The 20,498-nt window shown below is 41.1% G+C and overlaps 1 protein-coding gene across 1 annotated transcript in view; it reads right to left on the bottom strand.

The window, feature by feature from the left end:
• The window catches only part of IFT172 (intraflagellar transport 172 homolog (Chlamydomonas)), a 73,554-nt gene extending 54,647 nt beyond the window's left edge, over nt 1-18,907 (bottom strand). The window contains exons 1-14 of the mRNA XM_006880580.1: nt 18,795-18,907; nt 14,970-15,113; nt 14,639-14,751; nt 14,169-14,208; nt 13,822-13,887; nt 13,536-13,615; nt 13,229-13,316; nt 7,707-7,921; nt 5,733-5,856; nt 5,175-5,270; nt 4,172-4,333; nt 2,734-2,787; nt 2,389-2,492; nt 1,802-1,887 (exon numbers count right to left, since the gene is read on the bottom strand). Coding sequence (XP_006880642.1) covers nt 1,802-1,887; nt 2,389-2,492; nt 2,734-2,787; nt 4,172-4,333; nt 5,175-5,270; nt 5,733-5,856; nt 7,707-7,921; nt 13,229-13,316; nt 13,536-13,615; nt 13,822-13,887; nt 14,169-14,208; nt 14,639-14,751; nt 14,970-15,113; nt 18,795-18,833 — 1,411 coding nt within the window. The 5' untranslated portion in view covers nt 18,834-18,907. The remainder of the gene's footprint in view (nt 1-1,801; nt 1,888-2,388; nt 2,493-2,733; nt 2,788-4,171; nt 4,334-5,174; nt 5,271-5,732; nt 5,857-7,706; nt 7,922-13,228; nt 13,317-13,535; nt 13,616-13,821; nt 13,888-14,168; nt 14,209-14,638; nt 14,752-14,969; nt 15,114-18,794) is intronic.
• Between the last annotated feature and the right edge of the window lie 1,591 nt (nt 18,908-20,498).

Below are 20,498 nucleotides of genomic sequence, written 5' to 3'. Positions count from 1 at the left end.
CGGGGGAAGAAGAACAAACTGGGGAGGAGGGTAGAGAGAATGGTGCAGCAATGAAGGAATGAAAACCCAAAATCCCTGTAAATGTTCATTAAAACTAATAAAATTTAATAATAATAAAAAAAAGAAAAACAAGGAACTCATGAAATCTATGCAAATGGATGACCCTGGAGGACATTATGCTGAGTAAACTATCTCAGTAACAAAAGGACAAATATTGCATAGGGCCACTGTTGTAAAACAGGACTTACATTTGGCTTGAGAGAAGGCAGAGAAAGAGGGGAGGAATGATATACACTGCATTGAAACAGATGAGGGAGAGAACTGTTTAAAAGGGATGTATGATTGGGTATTACTGTCATGACAGGAGTCCAGAATGAAGGCTGGACAGTGGAGTGGACTTAGGGGTAAGGAGAAGAGTGAATTGTGGGGAAGGGAGTGGGCAGGGTGCAGAGTGTAACAATGAATAACTGGAAACCCTAAATCTCTGTAAACTTTCATTAAAATTAATTAAAAAACAAACAAAAAAAGCTGCACTTCAATCCCAGAGGTACATGGCTCAAATCCACCAGATGCTCTGCTAGAGGAGGGGCAATCTTCCTCCTGTACCAGTCAGATCTGATTTGACAGTACACAGACAAAAATATAATAAAATAAATGGTAACATTGTAGCAGTGGAAACTGAACAACTTTTATATTTATCAATTAACTTGGATGAAAGATCCAAATGCATCAAAATGTTAGGATTTAACAAATGAGTTATGGGTAGATAATGAATAACAATATTATTATTGTTAGTAATATATTTATTAAGCACTTTTTACATATTATACATGGTTGTTTAGTTGGGTGCTACTGAGTCAACTAAATCACTGTCAATTTCTCCACCTATCATCTATATTTTCTTGTGTCTATTGACCCAGTGGTGAAGGTTTTTGCTTTCTTTTTTTAAATTTTATTTTGTTGTGTACCACTGAATTGGATCTGACTAGCACAAGAGGAGAATGCCCCTCCTTCTCCATCAGAGCATTTGGTGAGATTTTTCTTTCTTGAGGTTGAGATGTAATCCATTTGAAGAGGTAAAACTATCTTTATATGCAGATAATTTGATAGTGTACACTGAAAACCCTAAAGACTTAACCAAAAAACCCAACCCTGTCAAACCTAGTAGGTCAATTTGGCATAGTGGCAGGATATCAGACCAACCAACATACACAAATCAGTCAGATGATGAAGAATATGGCATCAGAAAGTGGAGGAAGACTCATCAAACATCCTGCTATATACAGGTGACACCTTTGCTACAGAAGATCAAAGACTACCGTCTTCAGTATGGATTACAACTCAGAATCAAGAAAACAAAACTCTTACATCTACATATATATAATTTTGTTTTCCTATTTAAACATACACATTGTAGGAGAGTTGAACATTCATATGTAGATGCTGATTTAAGGGGGGAGGGAATCCCAAACAAACAAAAAACCATTGCTGTTGAATCAACTCCAACTCAGAGCAGCCCTACAGAACCGAGCAAAACCCCTGATAGGTTTCTGAGGCTATACATCTTTATGGAAGTAGATCAACATATACCTTACTCTTATGTAAAGGTTGGTGGATTTGAACCAACAGCTTTGTGGTTAGCAGCCAAATGCTCAACCACTATGCCAACACATACATTCATAGTTAAATTTTTCCTATGTCCTCTGTAACAGTACAGTTATCTGTTGACCCAGAGCTCTCTCACTGAACACAGTCTAGTGATATGGAAGTACATTTATTGTACTAAAATCACAATACCTACCTACAGCAATCGTCTTGATATCAACAAGATAAGCCAATTTCTTATTATCTTCCATTCCTCGCTGGCATCTCTCATTAATACGAACACTGAAACAATAAAGGTGAGATAAGGCACAACAGCTTTAAAACTCACTGTTGTTGATTCCGACTCCCAGAGAACACACAGCACAGAGCAGAACTGCCCCAGAAAGTTTTCAAGCAAACTATCTCCTGTGGAGCCAGTGGTGATTTTGAAGGGTGGACCTTTTGGGTAATAGCTGAATGCACTAACCTCTCGGCCTTAATTAAGACTCCTTAAAATGGCTTTTAGTGGCAGGAATATTTCGCAGGCGCTTTTAAGTAGGTTATGTGATTAAATTTTTAGACTAATCTGAGGACAACAGAGTTGGATGTTAAAACAAGATTATTATTTTTTTTTTCTAGAGGCAGTTAATCACATGGGAGGAGACTGCCCATCCCTCTCCCAGGTCGCCTTGAACCACGTGCCTTTGGGATTGTAGTGTAGCTCCTTGACACTAGGCCACCAGAGCCCAAAACAAGACTTTTTGTTTGTTTGTTTCAAAGATTTAAAGAACTATGCAATGTTACCTGATGAGGTGGGGGTTCATGAATTCAGTGCGTACAGACCCAAGGATGTCATTGCTCCCATATTCCACCAGTGTTAGCTCACCAGCATTGAAGATCATGCACACCTGAAGAATCAGATTGTTACATGGCAGAAAGGTTGTATGAAGAAAGGGAAAACAGGAGAGGGGAGTATACATTCAATTCAGGTGGCTCTCATTGTTCTCTATTCTGTTTCTCTGGATATTTCATCCTTCCCTTTCCTGATCTGCTGTCTCCTCAGCCCCTTGTCATTTGTTACCCTTCTGACATAGACTCTAGAAGGAAACCTGTTGAGGAGGTGGTGAAGGTGAATCAGGCTCTACTCACATTCTCATTTTCAAAGAAATACTTCTCATTGCCACCAGATCCCTGCCAGGCTACCTGTAAAGAGGGGAGAATATATAAGGAGGAAAAAAGATTATTTACTTAACACAATGCTAAAAGAATGGAAAGAAGAGAGATACAGAAGCTGAAGGAGATGGTGGCATTACACAAAGAGGTCCTATGTCAAATTTTGCTCTGGTCTTTGTGTTTTTGGGGGTATTTTTTTAAGATAATTTCTATAATTTATAATTTTATTATGTATACTATTACTACATAGTAATTTTATCTTATTACTATATTTATATTTTTTATATAAGTATATAATTTCACCATATACAAACCCTCTATTGGATTTTAATTTTTTTGAGATTTTTAACTAAAGTTATAGAGAACTTGATTTCCATCCATTTATTGTTGCACATTTTTCTCTCTACCCACCGCCCTAGTTTGCTTTTTTCTTGTGTACCATCGAATCAGATCCAACTGGCATAGGAGGATATTGCTCCTCCTTCTCCAGCGGAGCATCTGATGGATTCAAACAGCATACCTTTGGGATTGCAAAAAATATATCTTTTTTACTGTTGCACAATTCTCTCCCCTCTCCACCCTCTTCCCCCGCCCCCCAGGCTCCCAGTCCACTTTGCTATGCACCTCTTATTTTCAACTATTGTCATGCAAATAATTATCCCCTTTTCTTAGCTTATCCCCAACCCCCATGTCAGTCCTGTGTTTTAACAGTGGCACTATGCAGTATTTGTCCTTTTGTGACTGAGATATTTCACTCAGCATAATGTCCTCCAGGGTCACCTATTTTGTATATTTCATGATTCCTTGTTTTTCAATGCTGCATAGTATTCCATTATGTGAATAATACCACAGCTTCTCTATCCATTCATTGTTGATGGGCACTTGGATTGTTTCCATCTCCTTGCTATTGTGAAAAATGCTGCAACAAATATGGGTGTGCATTTATCTGTTTGAGTGGCAGTTCTGATTTTTTTAGGGTATATTCCCAGTAGTAGATTTGCTGGGTCAAATGGTATTTCTATTTGCAACTTTTTGAGAAAGCACCATACAGCCCTCCATAGTGGTTGCACCATTTTACACTCCCACCAACAGTGAATAAGGGTTCCAGTTTCTCCACAACCTTGCCAGCATTTGTTGTTTGCTGCTTTGTTGAATTTTGGTATTGTTACTGGGGTGAGATTATATCTCATAGTTGTTTCAGGTCTCTGTATTTTTGAGAGGTGGTATAAAACCCCATCCAATTAGGGTGATTCCTATCCCAAGGTTCTAAAGGCTGTGAGTCTCATTTCCTGAAGTTAGGTCCCCAATACTAAAATGTTTGAACATACGATGAAAAATCTCCAGAGGCCCTGGCTGCCCAGAAGTCACAATCCAAGATGCCCTGTTCCTTTGCCAACCAGTTTTTGGTTCCTACCTCACTAAGTCGATTTGTGTTCAGGTCCCCCAGCAGCAGTGTGTCTGATGTGTGGGCCACCAAATAACGCTCTTTTCCCATGATTTTCAATTCTTCCACCTCATAGCCGTAGTGTGACTTTAGCACTACTCTGGTTCCTGACGATAGGTTCTTCACAATCACCTGATTGAGGGGGGGACACAAAGGAGCCCCCAAAGAGGAGGGGGTATATTGTGCTTTGCCCACCTTCACAGGGCAAAACAAAGCTGGTATCTTAGTTCTTCATCTGGCTTGAGACATTGTTAATAATGGTACCTCATGTTTAATCATATGGGGATTTATTTATTAAATTCTTGTACATATTAGTTTTTTTTTGTGCTCACAAGACAAGATATTGTGAAAATTCTACTGGCGAAAACCCACCACTACGTCTATGTTTACATAGCTCTCTGTGTAAACCTTTATGGTAACACTTAGCACAGTATTCTCTGCTATTGTTTGATGTCCCTAATAAGGGGCAGTGTCTTACAGACACTACCCTTGTATTCCTAATGCCTAACAGTGCTGGCACATTTGAGTAAACATTTGTGAAAAGAATGAAAGAACCAATGAATAATAAATGAAAGGAAATGAAGAAACATACATACAAAAAAGAGAAATGTAAGTTTAGGAATTAAGAAATTGCAACAAAATATACAGTAAGTCCAGAGGCCCTAAAACTACTTGTTCACCTTTGTAATTGTATTTATTAAATTCTATTGTTGCCACATGAGGGATAGTAGAGTTTTAAACCAAGAGGAATTAGTGGCAATCTCAACACCTCTTAAACCTGTTATTTAAATGTATCCATTCTTACAAGAATATGTTAGCATTATAGCAGAATGGCTGCCAAGGGGTCTCCCAGAAGACCTCTGCCTGAGGATGAATGTTAGATTTGACAACGGCTGTGGTCAGAAGGTACAGAAGCATTACAAGGATGGGTAAGCCCTGCAAGATCTAGGTGTGCCAGGAATCAGCTGCTTACCTGGCTGGGTCCCACATATGTCAACTCAAACTTGTTCTTGTAAATACTTCTTCGGAGGCAGCAGTCAAATTGTTCCACCCCACCACAGAGTGTGCCCTAGAAGGAAGTGACAGCATAAAATGTAATAGCACCATGATGCTGGCATGGGGAGCATATCCAGAGACACACTCAAAATTCAGACTCTAGAATCTAAAGAATTGGCAGTGACATGGCTAGTAAGTTTTTTGAGTAACATAAGGGAAAAGGTGGCCAACAAAGGACTCAAGGGTCCCACATAACCAACTAAACACAGGGTGAAATTAGCCTTGTGAAGTCTTTGTTTCTCCTGGCCTCTAGTAAAGTATGAACTTTTCTTTCTGACTTTAAATCCCAGGGACTTTTTGGTTGCAATCATAAAAGAGGAGTATTCCTAGTATCAAGAGAGAGTAGGAAGAATCTGGTCTGAAAAACAATGTATTCAAATTTTGTAAATAAATAAATAATAATAATAATTAAAAAAAGTAGTTTTTCTTGATCAGAGAAAAGCACCAATGCAGAAAGGGGGTGCTGGCAGCATACCACGCAGAGTCGTGAGCCATCCCGCTTCCAGGCTAAGGCAGTGATGGTGTACAAATTGGCAATCTCCTTGGGCTTTGCCTCTTCCCAGACACTTCTTCGAGGGCTCCAGTTGAGCACTCGAAGTCTGAAACGAAGATTGTGGTTTTAAGAAGAGATGGCAGGTGAGAAAAGCATCAAATTGGATTGGTAAATGAATGAGGTTGTTCATGAATTATCAGAGAAGAAAAGAAAGAGGAGAATTGAGAATCTAACGAGAGAGAATAAAGAAAGCCAAAGGAAGTAAGGTGGGAGAGTCAAAATAAAATCAAACAGAATTAGAGTGATGATGTTGTTGTTAGGTGCCGTCAAGTTTATGACTAATGGTGACTCTATGAACAAAAAAATCTGAACCCCGTTCTATCCTGTTATCCTCACACTTCCTGACAACAAGAGCCCATTGCAGCAGTCACCGTATCAATCCACCCTGCTAAGGGTCTTCCTCTTCTTTACTGACTCTCCACTCTTCCCAGAATCATGTCTCTCCTAGCAACATGCTCAAAGGATATGTGGCAAAGCCTCGCCATTCTTAAATAAGAGTGATAGGAGCAGAAAAAGCCAAAGAACTGGTGAGAAGAACAGGCTGTTAGGGGATGAGAAATAAGGAAAAATAAAGAGAAGAAAGAATATGAAGACTCATATAAGATAGAGCTAGGATTACCAAACTGGGGGTTAAAAGCACTTCAAAGAAGTAGTAGGACCTTGAATACAGCTGTATATCTACTGCTGCATCACTCACTCATTCACCAAATATTTAACTATTGTGTGCTGTCTGTCGAGTTGGAACTGACTCATAGCTGACCTTCCAGCAGGTTTTCAGAGGCAATAAACAGCACAGGAGGGGACTGCTTATCTTTCTCCACAGAGCAGCTGGTGGATTTGAACATCATTGCCTTTGAGCTTGCAGCACAGCTTCTTATCATTAGGCTACCAGAGTTACCAAATATTTAACTACATATTATATACAAGATTGGCAGCATCATGATAAGTGATGAAGAGACTGAGAGTGTTAAGAGCTTCAGTTTGCTTGGCTCTACAATCAACACTCTTGGTACCAGCACCAGGAAATGAAAAGATGAACTGCATTGAGAAAGTCAGCTGTCAGAGACCTCTTCAGAGTATGAAGAGCAAAGATGTCATTCTGGAGACTAAGGTACACCTGATCAGGCCATAGTCTTTGCAATTACTTACTATGCATGAGAAAGCTGGACAATGACTAGGGATGACAGGAAAACTGATGTCTTTGAGCTGTGGTGCAGAAGTAGAGTACTGAATATACCAAGGAGAACAAACAGATTTGTCCTAGAGAGGGTGAAGCCAGGTTGCTCCTTGGAGGCAAGGATTCTGAAGCTTCGTCTGACATACATCCTGCTTTGTAGGGTAGAGAGACAGTGCAAGAGAGGAAGATCCTGGATGAGATGGGGTAGTGGGAGTAGGTGTGTCAGAGATAATAAGGTTGGCACAGGATAGAGCAGGGTTTAGGGCTGTTGGACATAGGGTCGCTATGAGTTGCAACTTGCTGGCACTTAACAACAACAACAGTTACATACAAGATGCTAATCAAGGCACTGGAGATTAGAAACAAAATAAAACCAAAAAAATGAGAAGAGATAGTTCTTCTCAACTTAGCTAGACAGATACAAACATGAAACATGAATAAAATGTGATTATATCTATGCTAGTGGTCTGTTAGGAGGGCGATGGTGAATTCTACTGTGGAGTCCCAGGGAGAAGCAGAGATACAGAAGAACTTTTGGAACAGCTCACAGGCCCATCACTGTGGGAGCAGCGAGAGAAACGTGAATTAAAATATCTTTAAAAACTTTTCCAAGCACATATTTGATTATGATTCAGTCACCCACTGTGGTTGGGTCAAAGCACAGGGCGTTTTCAAGGAAAGTAGGCAGAAGATACAACTGGGAAGCTGAGTTTCCTCACCTGTCATAACTTCCCAGCACCACAGACTGGCCTCCAGGACTTGCTGCAGCTGTGGTGAATTCTCGCTCCTGAGGATCGCGGCTATAATCAAAAGTCTGTAGCACATGGCCTTCCCTTCCATAGGCTATAATCCTCCGATCACAGCCCGCAGCGACAATGCTGTTTGTTGCCCAAGCTAAGGCATAGGGTGGGCATGGGTGGTTAACCAGCTTCCCCTGAGAGAAAAGTAGAGGATTTCAATCACTTTGACTCTGAGGATTCTTGCCCAGAGATCACTCACTGCCAGCACCCTTCATACGCACCCTGGTCATTCTACACACTGCAGAAACAATCCACCCAACATCTTCCTACCCTTACCCGAAACCAACAGTGTAGAATGAACTGATGGCAACTAACAACAATTGGCCTGGTGGGTAAGCAGTTGTCCTGCTAACCCCAAGGTAGGCAGTTCGAGTCCACCAGCTTCTCTGTAGGAGAAAAATGAGCAGTTTCTTCCTGTCTGACTTATGGCCTCTGAAAACCCACTGGAGAGTCAAGCATGAGTTGGTTTCAACTCAACAGCAATGAGCTGAGTTAGATAGGTGTATGTTGTTGGTGTTATATGCCATCAAGTCTGGTCTTGGAAGTTAAGCAGGGTGTAGCCTGGTTAGTACTTGGATGGAGACTGTCTAGGAATACCAGGTGCTGTAGGTTTTAGGGAGCTCTGGTGGCTTAATGGTAAGGAATTGTGGCATGGTTTGAATCTGCCAGCTGTTCTGCAAGAGAAAGACAGGCAATCTCTTCCTGTATGATTTTTATTGCCTCTGAAAACGTACTGGAAGGTCAGCTATAGGTTGGTTCCAACTGGATGGGACACACAACAACAAACTTTAAACAAATCCTAATATGTGAAGGCTTCACAAACTGGTTGTTTTTCATTCACATATACATGCCACATGTGTACATAATATCTAAAAGTACATGTATGTTCCTGTACACACATAAATGTATATACACACACTTATTGATATACCTAGTACATATACCTATTTACATATCTAAGGGAGAATCGGTAGCCTAGTAGCAAAGAGTTGTGCTGCCAATCCAAAGACGGGTGGTTCGAATCCACCAGCTGGTCCACAGGAGAAAGATGGGCAATCTCTTCCTGAGCAATTTACACCTTCTGAAAACTCACCAGAGGGTCAGCTATTAGTTAGTTTCAACTTGACAGTAGATACCAACATTACACACACACACACACACACACATTCACACATATATGGAACTCTGGTAGCCTAGTGGATAAACAGTTCCACTACCAACCCAAACACAAGCAGTTCAAATCTACCAGCTGCTCTGCTAGAGAAAGATGGGCAATCTTCTGTATGATTTACAGCCAAAATGTCTGCTGAAGGCTCAGCTATGAGTTGGTTCTGACTTGATGGCATATAATAATAACGTGTACAGACATAGCTCAACTTGACTCAACTGATTGTTGTCATATTGGAATCAACTCATACTTCACCCTCCAGCGGGTTTTCAGAGGCTGTAAATCACACAGGAGGAGACTAACCACCTTTTTCCAGAAGAAAAGTCTGGTGGATTCGAACCACCTGCCTTTTAGTTAGCAGGACAAGTCCTTATCCACCAGACCAATTGTTGTTAGATGTCAACCAATCAACTATGACTCATTTGTTCTTGTTAAGCGCCACTAAGTCAAGCACAACTCATAGTGACCCTATGAGCAAAATACCTGAACCCTGTCCTATAACTATAGTTGTTTCTATTCATAACTATAGTTGTTTCTATTCATAGAGTTTCCAGAGGAAAATGTTTAGGAAGTGGATGCCTCTCCTGTTTCCAAGCCTGTCTCAATCTGGGAGCTCCACCAAACACTGTCCACGACGGATAATTATTATAGCATTTGACATACCAGTTACACAGTGTGCAGCATCACAGAAACCCCAAGTTATCTAAGTACAGTAAATAGATAGGCCGGTTCTGTAACACTTTCTCTATAAGGCTGAACTTATTTCCAAAACAATGGGATTCTGTAGTTTTTACAATAAAGTTTCTTTTCATTGTGAGTTCTTTCGCCTTTACATGCTAACTCTTGAAGGAAGCAGCAGTCTTTCCTCTGCAGGTGCCTGTGCCTACCGTCTGCCCCCACGTGACTGTGTACCCTGGGGGCTGGGACTCCAGGACCCACTTCTCTCTTGGGGTTCATCCCCTCCCTCCACTGTGTGCTCCTGGCTGTGTCCAGGCCACTCGTCAACCTCAGCCCTTGTCTACTCCAGAAACATGGGGCTCCTGAACCCCAAGCAGGTCAGAAGACCACTGAGGACTCTGCTGTGCTCAGAACTGCCTCACCACCACCCTCCTATGGAACTCTCATGCCCTACACCTTTCTGGGAGAAAACTGCCTTTCTCTCAAACAGTGGCTGCAGGACTCGAACCACCAGCTTCTAGGATGACAACCCAACCCAATACGAATGATGCCACCAGGCAACCTGTGAGAATTCATTACAATCCCCCCCCCCCAAATTCATTGCCATCCAGTCAAACTCCACTCATTCTGACCCTCCTGCAGATTTGATCCTTGCCTATCCTGCATCATCCTCATCATGTGATACACTCATTGTTATAGTCACTACATCAGTCCATCTTGTTGAGAGTCTTCCTTTCTCCAACTCTCTACCTTTCTCTTGTAATGTCAATTTTCAAGGACTGACCCCTCCTGACAACGAGCCCAAAGTCAGTGAGATGAGTTTAACTCCCCGTGCCTCTAAGGAGCACTCCGACTGCACTTCCTCCAACACAGACTTTGTTCTTTTAGCAGTCCATAACATATTCAGGACTCTTCTTTACCATCCTAATCCAAAAGCATCAGTTATTCTTCTGTCATTCACTATCCAACTTTCAAACACATAGAAAGTAACTAGAAAGACTATGGTTTGCAAAATCTTTGAAATATACAGAAGAGTGTTTTAAGAAGACTTAAATCTGGAGTTTGCAAAGGTGTACATTCCTGGGAAACTATCTTATTAGTTTATATCTCTGTTTAACCTTTAGAATAGAATGATTTTACCAATAATAATTTTTTAAGTGACAATTTGAGGACATAGAGATTTATGTTTTTTTGTGTTTGTTTTTTTTTAATTTTTATTTATTTATTTATTTTGTGTGTACTGTCAAATTGGATCTGACTGGTACAGGAGGCGATTGTTCCTCCTTCTTCAGCAGAGCATCTGGTGGATTTGAACCGTGCACATAAAACTATCACTACTTTATTTAGAAAAAGAAAAAACACCATGGTTTGGATCAGGCACACTTTAGTCTTTAAGCTGATTATCTTTGTTCTTTAGCACTCTGGAGAAGTCCCTGACAGCAGACAGTCCCAATGCAACACATCTTTTGATTTTTTGGCTGCTTACTACTATGAGCGGTGCTTGTGGATCAGTAAAATGGAATTGTTGACAACTTCAATATTTTCTCCATCGATCATGCTGAGGCCTATTAGTCTAGTGGTGAGGATTTTTCTCTTGATGTTGAGATGTAATCTATATTGAAAGCTGTACATCTTCTTTAGCAAATATTTGAAGTCCTTTTCACTTTAGGCAGGCAAGGTTGTATTAACCGCATAGCACAGGTTGGTGATGAATTTTCCTATCTTGATGTCAGGTTCTTCACATAGACCAGCTTCTCAAATTATTTACTTAGCATACATATTGAGTAGGTTAAAAAAAAAAGCTATAGCAGCACAATTAAGTGTTCTGTGATTCCCATTCTTTTATATGTTGTTGTTATGTGCTGTTGAATTGCCTGTGACTCAGCAACCCTGTGTACAACAGCTCTAAAGCCTGCCCTGTCCTGAGCTAGTCTCACTAATTCTGACACTCCAACCCCCCATGCCCCAGTTACTGTGTTAATCCATCTCATCCAGGGTCTTCCTCTCCTGTGCTGTCCCTCCACCCTTCTGAACATGATGTCCTTCTCCAAGGATCAATCCTTCCTGGCCACATGCCCAAAGTATGTGGGATGGAGCTTCAAAATCCTGACCTCACTTCAATCCCAAAGGTGCGTGGTTCGAATCCACCAGATGCTCCACTGTAGAAGGAGGGGCCATCTCCTCCTATGCCAGTCAGATCTGATTCGATGGTACATACAAGAAAAAAACCTCACCACACAACAAAGTCCTAGCCTCTAAAGAGAAACCTGATTTCACCCTCGCCAAGACAGACCTATTTGTTTTCTTGGTGGTCCATGGCATGTTCAAGACTCTTCTCCAGCAACACAACTCAAAGATATTGATTCTTCTTCTGTCATATATATATATATATATATATATATATATATATATAAATATAAATATTTACCAACCTAGAGGAAACCTAGATCTTACTGACCTAAAGGAAAAATAGAGTATGTTTGTGTTGTTGACTTGAGCAACAGACACCTTACCCTATATTGTGCCATCTTCATAATTTTTGACACACTTGAAACCTTTGCTGCAGTCATCATGTCAATCCATCTCATTGGGGTCTTCATTTTCCCCTTCACCTTTTCAAGCATGATGTCTCTCTGCCTCTCCTCTTCCAGCAGCATGTCCAAAGTAGGAGAGATGGAGCTGTGACATCTTTGCCTCCAAGGAGCACTCTCGCTGCACATTCTTTTGGCAGTCTGATAATCAGTTCTCTTCTCCAACACCACCACTCAAAGGTATCAAACCATCATCCTTACTCACTGTCCAGATTTCAGATGTGTTGCAAGTGGTTGAAAACACCATGGCCTAAATCTGGCCCATGTACCCTCATCTTCAAACTTGCGTCAATGTTCCTAAGTATTTTGGAGAGGTCCCTGATAGTGGATTTGCCCAATGTAATATGTCTCCTGATATTGTCCTAACTGCTGGTACCAAGGATGTTAATTGTTGATCCCAGTAATATGAAATCACTGACAACTTCAATCCTTTCTCCACCTATTATGATGTTGACTATAATTAGCACCTAGCAATGCTCCCCAAAGGAAGACTTCCTAAACATCAACCAACACCATCTCAACCCACAGAGAACAAGAGGGTCTCCCAAAGGAGATCCTTTCCTCCTAGTGATCCTTTCCTCCCTAGTGAGGCCCCCAAAACAAAGACTTCCTAAACATCAACTGAGAGAGCAAACTACAGAGAGCAAATGGATCCTTTTCCTAGGAACGCTGTATTATACACTAATCTCAATGTAAATAAATCTAATAATATAGAATTAAATATAAAATTCCCTTTTATATCCTATTCTTCCCCCCCCAAGAGTAAATGAATTTCCCCTAATAGTATTTCCTTTTGCCTTACATTTCCCCCCCTCCCCCCTCTTGAGTCCCCTTGTCCTATAAACACTCAGCTCTGGTCTCTGACATACCCAATCCTCTCTGGCATATGCCACCACCCTTGGCCCCCAGCCCTCTCTGAGGTCTCACTCCTCAGGTATCCCACCTCCTTGAGGAGGATCTTGGCATTCCCTTATCTCATATCCCCCAGCATCCTTTATTCTTACCTGTGACTCTCCAGAGCCTTCATCATCAAAGAAATACCTAACAATGGTGCCATCTGCATGACCAGAGAGAATTCCTTTCCCAGAACAACTTAAAAAAGGAAGAGGAAGAAAGAAGAAAAATAAATAAATAAAAGAAAAAATATTACTTTGTCTCACCAGTGAAGTCCTTTTTCTCTGCCCAACAGGACCTCACTGTAGTTTCTGGTACCAGTCCCTCTCCCCATCATCTATTCCAGATTTCCCGCAGCTTTTTTCTAGAATTTCTAAGCTCCTGTGATACTATTTTATTTAATTTTTTCTTACTTACTTTGTTGTTAGTGACACCACATAAGATTCTGTCCCATAGATGGTAGAGGATTTATTTGTTTTAGTGTTTGCTAAACGAACCTGAAAATCAAGAATGGACACAAGGCAAGTTTAGGCTATTTTCAATTTCATTTTATGCTCTGAGAAAAGGAAAAGAAAAAAACAAAAACTGGTGCTCTCTCCCCCCCAGTTGTAATTTTATCCTAAGTTAGAAAAGTAACCATATTTTTCTTTTCAGAACCATTTCCCTGCCAATGTCATCCCCCATGTTTTCCTTCCTCTTTTACCTTCCCCTCAGCCAATCCGAAGACAATGATGAACTCTGCTGGCCACTGCAGACAAGTAACAGCACTCTGCAGGAGTGAAATAATAAAAAGGATAACCTTGTCTGTGTGAGATAGCAAATTTCTGACCCTGAGTACCCAACCACATGCCACTGCCCCAATCTCTTATAGGGAAAAGGAGGGGAGACAAGTAGACTCTAAGGAATAAAGCAGGGAGAGAGAAGCAGCCAGTTAAAACTTGCTTGCAACAAGGAAAATTAGACAAGATGTTTGAAACTGCTGCTCCTGGGGAAGTAGCTATATTGACACATTTGTTCATGCTAATCTCTGGGGACTGAGCTGAACTTTACCGTCTGGATGAATTTGTTGCAGATGACTTTCTTGTCACCCCTGCCAAATAAAAGGGAGGCAACCATATGAAAAAAAATCACGTTCAAGCATCAACTTCCAAATATGATGCTGGAGGAAGGGGAGAAAGAGAAGACACCTTCCCTGGCCCACTAGTGTTTCCTACCACTCACTCTGTTGGGATCTTGAAAGGAGGTGAAAGAAAGCATAAGAGAGAGTTTATGTTGCTCTAGAACAATAATGAAGATCCACCATCACTCTAGGCTTCCTGGGATCTCACAGAGTCTCCCTGTGGATCTCAGACTGATGCCTCTGGGATGGAATTGCAGAACAAGTGGGACAAGCCACAACAAAGCAGCAACAGTATCAGACTCAGCCTTCCCAGCCTCACTCAGCTCCTCCTCTTCTCCACCCTACTTCCCCAGGGGACATTCATCTTGCTTTCCCCTTTTTTCCCAATATTTAGCCTCACCAATCTTCACCAATCTTGTAGACATAAATGATGTTGTCAGTCTGTCCAATGGCAATTTTAGTGGAATCAGGAGAAAATGCCATACCCTTCACCATATAGCTTTTCCTGCCATACTGAAAATAATAATAATAAAAAAAAAGTAATGATTGTACGTAAACAGCCAAAGAGAAGAAATAGTGCATACCCAACTATAATGGGCTTGAGAGAGATACTCTGATAAAAGGAAGGGTGGGTCATTTCCTATGTTCAGGGCTAGGAAAAAGGCTGGGAAATTTTCCAGGTTTGAGTGGCTCCATTAACAGGTTAAGGTACACATGAGTACTCTCTTTACCTTCATGTCAGTTGGTTTGGTGGAAAACTTATCTCTCCGCTCTCCATGTTCATCATATAGCAAGACCACTCGGTCTACTGTACACACAGCAAACTTGACATTATTCTGGGACCAGGCCATGCAAGTGACCTTTGCAGCACCATCCTGCAGAGGCAAAGTGGGGGAAAATAAGCTGAGGTGCTGGTCTAGAATGCCAGAACCATTTCTCGTTCTATTATTTCTGACGTGACTTTGTCAAATTACTTCCTGTCATGGCTCATTCCATTAAGCACCTATGGCCCATCTTAGTACCTAAGACTATCAGACACTGAACTGTGACCTATAATATAAATAAAAATATCAATAAATTGTACAAAGACATCCTTGCAATGACTTCATTGCTCTGATAAGTTCTGATATTTAGCCATTCATTCAATTAATATTTTAAAGAATATTCCTGAGAAAGGCATTTGGCTACGGGCTGCAAGGATATAAAGAATAAAATATGATTACTGTCCTTAAAAGATTTAGGATCCTGTAAAGTGATGTTGTTATGAGCTGTGGAAAGTGACTCATAGTGACTCTATGTACAATAGCCCTGAAATCTGCTCTATCCTGTGTCAACCTCATTGTCTCTGAGACACCTACCCTCATTACCCCCGTCATTGTATCAATCCATCTCTTGAGGGTCTTCCTCTCTTGCGCCGTCCCTCCACCCTCCCAAGCATGACGTCCTCTCCAAGGACTGGTCCCTCCTAGTAACAAGTCTCAGAATCTTTGCCTCCAGGGAGCAGCCTGATTTCACCCTTTCTGGAAACTCTGTGAACTTGGAGAATGATGATAGTTATGGAAGGCATTAGGTCTTTTGTTCATAGTGTTACTATGAGTCATGCTTGACTCGACTGCAATCAACAACAGAATGAACCTGTTTGTTCTCCTGGCAGCCCATGGTATATTCAGGGTGACACAGGCAAGAAAATTCCCACAAGAGAGGTACATACATAAGACTACAATAGTTTGGAGAAGTCTGAGATAATTTTATGCTTTTTCTTATCATTGAGTATCGAGTTGGAACTGACCCACAGCTGACCCTCCAGTGGGTTTTGAGAGGCTGTTAATTGCAGAGGCAGAGATCGCTCATCCTTCTGTGGAGCTGCTGGTAGATTCAAACTACACGCTTCAGGAATGCAATGCAGTTTCTTACCATTAGTCCACCAGAGCTCCCGAATTTTATGCTTAAATTATAAAAATTTATAAAAGGGAAGCAGTTGAATAGGGAAATTATCTGAGCATGTTGTTGTTTTGAGTGCCGTTGAGCTGTATGAATGAAAGTCCTCAACACTGGTGTGACTTTCATCCTTTCTCCAGGTTCATAGGGTTTCCGGAGGCAAGCCATTACGGAAATGGATGCCACTCCTCCTTCCAAGCTTGTTTTAATCAGGGAACTCCACCAAACACTGTCCACCATGGGTAACCATTATCGATTTTGACACATCAGTGTCACAGTGTTCAGCTTCACAAGAACCACAAATTACCTCTGTATGGCAAGTGGACACACCAGGGCTATACGACCTAGAAGAATGTTTGCCCAAAAACAATTAAAAACAGGCCTGTGGGCCGCGGATTAAAAGTCACCCACCTTTGGCTTGGTTACAGTACTTTCTGTCCACTAGGCCAACTAATCTCTGAGTATGAGCAACAGAAAATTTTGGTGAAGAAATAACAATGTAGTGTAATTGAAACTGATCTGTAACTAGTAGAGGAGGTAAGACACTAAGACCAGATTTGGGATAGTTCAGGAATGGTATTTGAACTCAGACTAAGGAAATGTGGGCTTATTTGGCAGGAAAATAGGAGATGATGAATGTTATGGAATGGGGAGTAAAACAATCAGAGGTGAGCCTCAGGATGAACAATGTCACTTTTTCATTCACAGAAGCCCAGTGAATCACTGTTTCTGTCCTTACTACCAACCCTAGTCCTTAATGGTTCTGCCACTACAGACTGCCCTTCTTGAAACCATTCTGTGTGTGATTAATGACTTAGTGCCCTAGCTTAACAATACTTATCTCCTTTTAGTCTTAACCAGCTTAGTTCCAGAGTCAGAAGTTTAGGATTACTTTCACAAAAATCCTCAAACCAGAGTCAGGAAATAGCTACACAATCACTATTGCCATTCTCCAACTCTTGATTCCATTGAGTACGAAGGACTGAGGGATCCTCAACTTTTGCTGGTCATCCTACTACAGCATTTTGTCCAAACCTGGGCACTCAGCCTTCTCTGCATCGTGACATCATCTTATTTGGAAAGACTGAAAGAGGATTCATTTCCAATTGTTCCATTAGAGCAAATTTTAAAAACACAGATACAAAATTCAGCTTACTGAACAATGAGCACATCTCTCCTTTGTTCTAATTCCTTTATAGTTTCCAAATGCCACATCCTCTGATTTTCCATAATCAATGAATCCTCCTTTCTCTAAAGTATCTTACAGAACTGTCATGAGGATTAAATGAAGTCAGGAATAGAAAAACAACAATAGTGAACATTTTACAAACACCATAAATGAAATATTTTTGCTAAGTGCTTGGCACACATCATCTAATTATTTAACTCTGAGATAGATGTTATCAGTATCTCCTTTTTATATGCAGATAAAGAAAGGCAAAAGGTTAAGTTATATACAAAGCTCTGGTGGGTTAGTGTAAGGGGCTGTGCTGCTAACCCAAAGGCACACTGTTCAAATTCACCATCTGCTCATTGAGAAAAAGGATGCAATTTATTGCCTCTGAAAACCCGCTGGAGGGTCAACAATAAGTCAGTTCTAACTCAACTGTATGTAAATGCCAAAGGTTAAGATTTAAATACATGCATGTCTAACTCAATGAACCACAATTCTTCTTTACAGATGCTGCTCTGGTACATAATAGGCACTGACTTACTGGCAAAGAGCTTTACTCTTAATCCAAATGCACACGGTTCCAATCTATCAGCCACTCGGCAGGAGAAAGATGGGCAATCTCCTCCCATGTGATTTACTGCCTCTGAAAAACTACTGGAGGGTCAGCTATGAGGCACTTCCAACTCTATGGTACATCACAACAAGGGAAGATGGTAATCTTATTAGCTGTGGTTTATTTTGTCCACAGTTTTCCATGCCTTGTCTCTCTTTATCAATCTTCACACCACTTTTCTGCAAAGTTCCTTTGTATACACGTAAATAGCTCTCAAATCTATGGTTGCTATTATTTTAACTCCCATTTCCAAATGAAGCTAGGTGAGAGCTCAGAGAAATCACATTCTAAGGTCAAAAGTAAGAGAGATCAAGTCATTTCTTTAAAGTGGGGCGAAACTGGTACTTGAATTTAGGTTTAAATCCTAAATCCAGCCTTTCCCCATCATGTTCAGGGTTTCTCGGCTAGTGTCCAATCTCTTCTGAATCTTGACATCTTCCCCATGAAAACAAATAGTTCGATTTTCTGCATTCCCTCTAGAGAAGTTTGAACTTCTACACAGCACTTGTTCAACTCTGCAGATTTATGTCCACAGTTCACAAGTGTGCCTCATCCAATAGCAAACGTCTCTTGAAAGCACGAACAGCTCCAGGGGTTTGGGATTCTTCATAGCCCCAACAACGGGCTTCGTACAACGAAAACTAAAGGAAATGCAATGAAAGCTATGCTATCCTCTCATCTAATGAAATGACAACTGTCATCTACACAGTCGCAATGCTTTACAGTTTTCCGCATCCAGTAGGATCTCAACATCCTTAAACTTCACTTCTACTTTTCTTGGATTTAAAGTGGGTGCCTTGTGCTATAAAGAAGAGGTGGGCGACTCCTCACCTGAGGGCTCAGCAGGGTCCTCAGGTGCTTCAACTGCATGATGAACAACTGTCTGGTACATGCCACCAGACAGCGACAACTCCCGAGGTTACCTGGACAACCGGCTACGCAGCCGCAGCCTAAGCTGCTGACGCAGACAGCCTCGGAGCACAGCACACGTCGCAAGGTTATTACGTACGACAACGCGCGCAAGCGCAGTGAGTGCTAAGGCGGGCCCTCGCGAAGCGTGAAAAACCCTCTCCTTGACCAATCCCGTCAAGACTTGTAGTCGTTAAACTCAAGCCACACCCACAACCTTTCAGGGAGCTGTGTTTGTAGTCTTTCAGGATTTTAGGCATTTTATGCGTGACTGAGGGCATGCTCTTTTGCTCTTCACAACCCAGAAGGAAAACAGGGCAACTATTATAGGGTGGTAATTTTTTTTTTTTTGCAGTTGACGTTTATATGACTTGCACAGGATTACAGACTAATTATAATTAACATTAAATATTCAAGTCTTCAGGTATTGTGCAGAGCGTTTTATATGCATTACCTCATGTTCTCTCAAAACCAGCACTTGAAGGAAATACTATAGTTAGTCTCATTTTACATAACACACTCAGAATCACTTTCTCAAGTTAAAAGATAGGACTAAGCTGGGATTCAGTCCAGAGTTGGATTTAAACAACCTTTTTTATATTCGAATTGACTGATAGCAGTGTTTTTGGTTTAGTTTATATTCCTTCTCAACTCCTAGCTCCCAATCTCCAGGCTTATATATCCTGTGATATCCCAAGAAGTTGTGATATGTCTAAAATCTTTTTAAGATGAGCGATCTGTTATAGAAAAAAAAAAAAAAGATGAGCGATCTGGAACCAGTGGCTAAGGAAAGGTAAAGTGTCCTACTTCCAAATTTAGAGACAAGGGATTACGACAGGCTTCTGAGGCCAGGGCACTTTTATCGCTCAGGGTGGAGGGTAGACCAAATGTTGGTCTTAATAGATTATCATTAAGTTTGGGGATGCACTGGGTTAGCACTTGATAAAGTAGAAAAGTTAGTAACTGGTTAATCTTAGTATTGTGTATCCAAGATCCCTTCCAGGGTCACTGGTTTTATTTCCCGTAACACTTCAGAGTGGTAGAGGAATAAAAGGATAATTATAAAACCTTTGTAACGATCCTAAATTTTGAAGACCCTTAACCCTCTTAACCCTCCAAGAAGTGTAGCAAACCTATCCAGACAGATTCTGAGTCCTGAAACCTTTCCCCCAGAGTATATGTGTCAATAGATATTTCTTTCACTGCCACAACCCCCCTTGGAAATTGGGAGAGAGTAGTGGACATCCTCAATTTTCATAGAAAACAAACATACCCCAGAGGGACATAGCTCAAATTACCAATCTTTTAACAGGTGAGTCCAAATCCCTCGGTTTTGTTTTGGGAAGCCTCCTGTGAACACAGTGGCAGAACCTGAATATAAACTCATTTATATTTCACAGTTATCATTAGTGCCTTTGACCAGCTGAACAGAGACAGACACAGGAGACAAAAGGGCAGGAAAGAAAAGGAAGCAATACAGAGAGGAGCACTTAGCTTCATGAGTTCCATTCATGCAGCTGCTCTTTCATTAGCACTTAAAATACTACCTAGTCCATTTCTGCCTGGGTTTGATGGAGGAGGCAGAAGGATATTTGGTGAGAAGTTGGACTGCCAATTGGGAAGTGA

The sequence above is a fragment of the Elephantulus edwardii genome, unplaced genomic scaffold (genome assembly GCF_000299155.1).
Source record: "Elephantulus edwardii isolate Elephantulus edwardi_28Jun2011 unplaced genomic scaffold, EleEdw1.0 scaffold00009, whole genome shotgun sequence".
NCBI classification, from domain to species: Eukaryota; Metazoa; Chordata; class Mammalia; order Macroscelidea; family Macroscelididae; genus Elephantulus; species Elephantulus edwardii.
This window is presented reverse-complemented; position numbering and strand designations above follow the sequence as displayed.